Source organism: Priapulus caudatus, unplaced genomic scaffold (genome assembly GCF_000485595.1).
Source record: "Priapulus caudatus unplaced genomic scaffold, Priapulus_caudatus-5.0.1 Scaffold189, whole genome shotgun sequence".
Lineage (NCBI taxonomy): Eukaryota > Metazoa > Priapulida > Priapulimorpha > Priapulimorphida > Priapulidae > Priapulus > Priapulus caudatus.
The window spans coordinates 254,595-257,371 of record NW_014577250.1 but is presented as its reverse complement, the minus strand read 5'-3'; the positions used below and the strand labels follow the sequence as shown (position 1 = coordinate 257,371).

The 2,777-nt window shown below is 48.3% G+C and overlaps 1 protein-coding gene across 1 annotated transcript in view; it reads left to right on the top strand.

Annotated features, from left to right (window-relative positions):
* Positions 1–845: 845 nt before the first annotated feature.
* Positions 846–2,777, top strand: part of LOC106807001 (lachesin-like) — a gene marked incomplete at its 3' end in the record, with an annotated part of 38,476 nt that continues 36,544 nt past the window's right edge. Inside the window, 1 exon segment of the mRNA XM_014809198.1 lies at positions 846–1,139. Coding sequence (XP_014664684.1) covers positions 1,082–1,139 — 58 coding nt within the window.

Below are 2,777 nucleotides of genomic sequence, written 5' to 3'. Positions count from 1 at the left end.
ACATAATGACAGTGGTTACGTCACTGATGAACATGTGTTAATATATATAGAGACCAGTATATAGGTTATTCCTATATTATAGAGGTTACCTGACTCCCTAACCTGGCGGGGACCACGTCAACCAGCGGAGTATATAATAACGTAGCCACAAGTTACCTTTTCGCTTCTCACTAAGTGAAACAGTTGTAAAACCTGGTCGGGCTAATAATAACCAAGACACAACGACCCAGAATTGCGATATAGCTCACACTATTCGTAGATTCCAGAAGTCTTAGAGAGAGGGGTTAGATTACTCTTCCTCCGTAGTTGGCCTTGTGAGTGATTGTAAGTCCTCCATTGCAAAAAAATTGCCAGTAGTTATAGTTCTGCGTGCGCTTTTCCATTTTTCCTGACAAACTTCTTCCTTTTTTCTAAATCTAACACTAAATAAAAACAACGCTAACTCTAAACCTTATGCTAACATTAACACTAACCTTAATCCCCATCGTCGCATATCACTGACCTAAACGCTAACCTAAACGTCTTAACCCTAAATTTAAATCTTGACTCTTGGCTCGAACCATGAAACATACTCATCTCAAAAACATCCACTAACAAAAAAGTTCAACCGCCTACAAAAACAGCACCAGCTCGAACCACATGCCTTACCTCTAATACAGGTAAGTTCATAACAGGTGTTACCACGAGGGGGCGCGTCGAGGTTAACTGCGCGTCTGCGACAGGTGCGTGGCGCTCCCGCACCGTTTGTTACCAACGTTTCCTCTGACGCCGGCTGCGACCAATCAGCGTTCGGGCGCGGCGTCACGTGACCGTTTCAAGCGCCGCTGCGCATAGTTTCGCCGGTTAATATCCGCTGTTCGAACGTCGGCGTCGCTGGTTTGACAATAATTGTTCGCTGCCCGTTCCCTGCTGCTGTTTGCTGGTGGCCATCTGAGCGAAGAGAAGTCGGCGAGAATTATCATCGTACGTGCGTTCGTGTGTGCGTGATTGTGTGTGCGTGCGTGCGTGTACCCGCGCGCGAGTTCTACCGTGTCAGAGGTCAGCGTACGTATTACATACATCTCCCGACGTCGGCTCCACGATGATTGACCTCCGGCTGGCGACGTTAGCGACGGTGGCGTTGTGTCTGTCAAGTGCAGGTGAGATCTCGCTACTAGCGTTCTTCTGTGTTCAGTGTATGAGTGCCGAATATTGCTTCTTATTCCTTCTCGCGCGGTAAACTATAGTTCAGGGGCGTGTCATACACGCGTGTGTGTACACGCTGTGCTTTCGAGGTTTGGATAGCACCCCTGGAGAGTCCTGGAAGCCCTTAGCTCCACCACATGGGTAGGGTTACTAGAATGTACCTATGTGGCAGCGGCACGCCTATGTGTATGTATATGCGTGTGCGTGCGCGTGCGTGTAGACTGCGTTTGCGTACGTGAGTGCGCATAGGTACGGCGTGTGCGCAAAGGTGCACGCGTGCCCGTGCCTGTGACGAGGTCTATGACCCGGAATTGACTTCACGTCCATGAATTCTTCCCACAACGTAATTGTACACCTTATCACCGGACGGCAGCCCTAGTAATCACCCAGACAAGACAGACAACACCAGTAATCATCTAGAGAGAGCCAGCCCAATATTACGTAAGCGGGAGTCGTATAGTAGCTAGGCCGGCGGGCGTTGCGTACATTAGCGAGTATGCGAGAATCGTCTCCTGTAACCGTGGAGTAATATCGATACAAGCTATCAATGACGTGAACGGTGTTGTGATCGCACGGCAGTAGATTAACAGTACTGGGTGAGATATAGCTCTAGAACTATAGCCCATCGCTCCGCAGGGCCTGTGGCGAAGCGAAGGGTTATAGTTCTAGAGCTAGATCCTCCTTGCCGAAGCTAGTAATTCGGACCCACCGTAGTTTGGACCCAACAATTCAGACCCACCGTTAGTAATTTGGACCCCTCCTTGCTGCACTGCTGCGCATTGTGTAGGGAAGGCTACAGTATCCTTAGCTTTACCCGTAGGCTATCGCTTTACCACAGAATGTGACCGAGCAGAGCTGTAGTAACTAGAGCCAAGTATTGGGTTAACTAACGAGTTCTCTATTGTAGGTAAGATCTTGTTGAGCATGGTCACTGCTCTTGCTGCTATATGTATACGCCGAAAAGCGCAACATACAATCATATACAGCTTATTACCCTCATATGCCGCCACATGCTAGCACGACACCTAATAAGACATCTATTGATTACCATGTGCCCCTGCCTCTACCAAGGGCGAAGACCCTAGACTAATAGATATTTAGACGCTAACATTCACATATACTCTGAAACCGTCTATACTCCCCCCCCTCTCTCTCTCTCTCTCCCTCTCTCTCTCTCTCTCTCTCTCTCTCTCTCTCTCCCTCTCTCTCTCTGTTGCTCTGTCGCATACCCTACTACGACCCCCACCCATACTCTACCATAAGCTCGTACCTTGCCACGATCTTCTCAACGATCTCACGATCTTCTTCATGATCTATCAGCCCTCATCTTCTCTCACCCCCTCAACAACGTCACGGGGTTTAACTAATCATGTTATAATACGTGTCTAAAAGGAAAATTACCAACAGAGTTTATCATAAATGTAAGTAAAATATTTAAAGTTGCCTATAATTTCTGATCATACACTGAGTAATTGCAGTGTATTCGTGATAATGAATGCAAATATCGCTCGCACCTCCCCTAACATCTGCTCTCTCACCCCCTCCCCCCAAGCCCCGCTCTCACCTCCCACACCGCTCGCTCTCACCTCCCA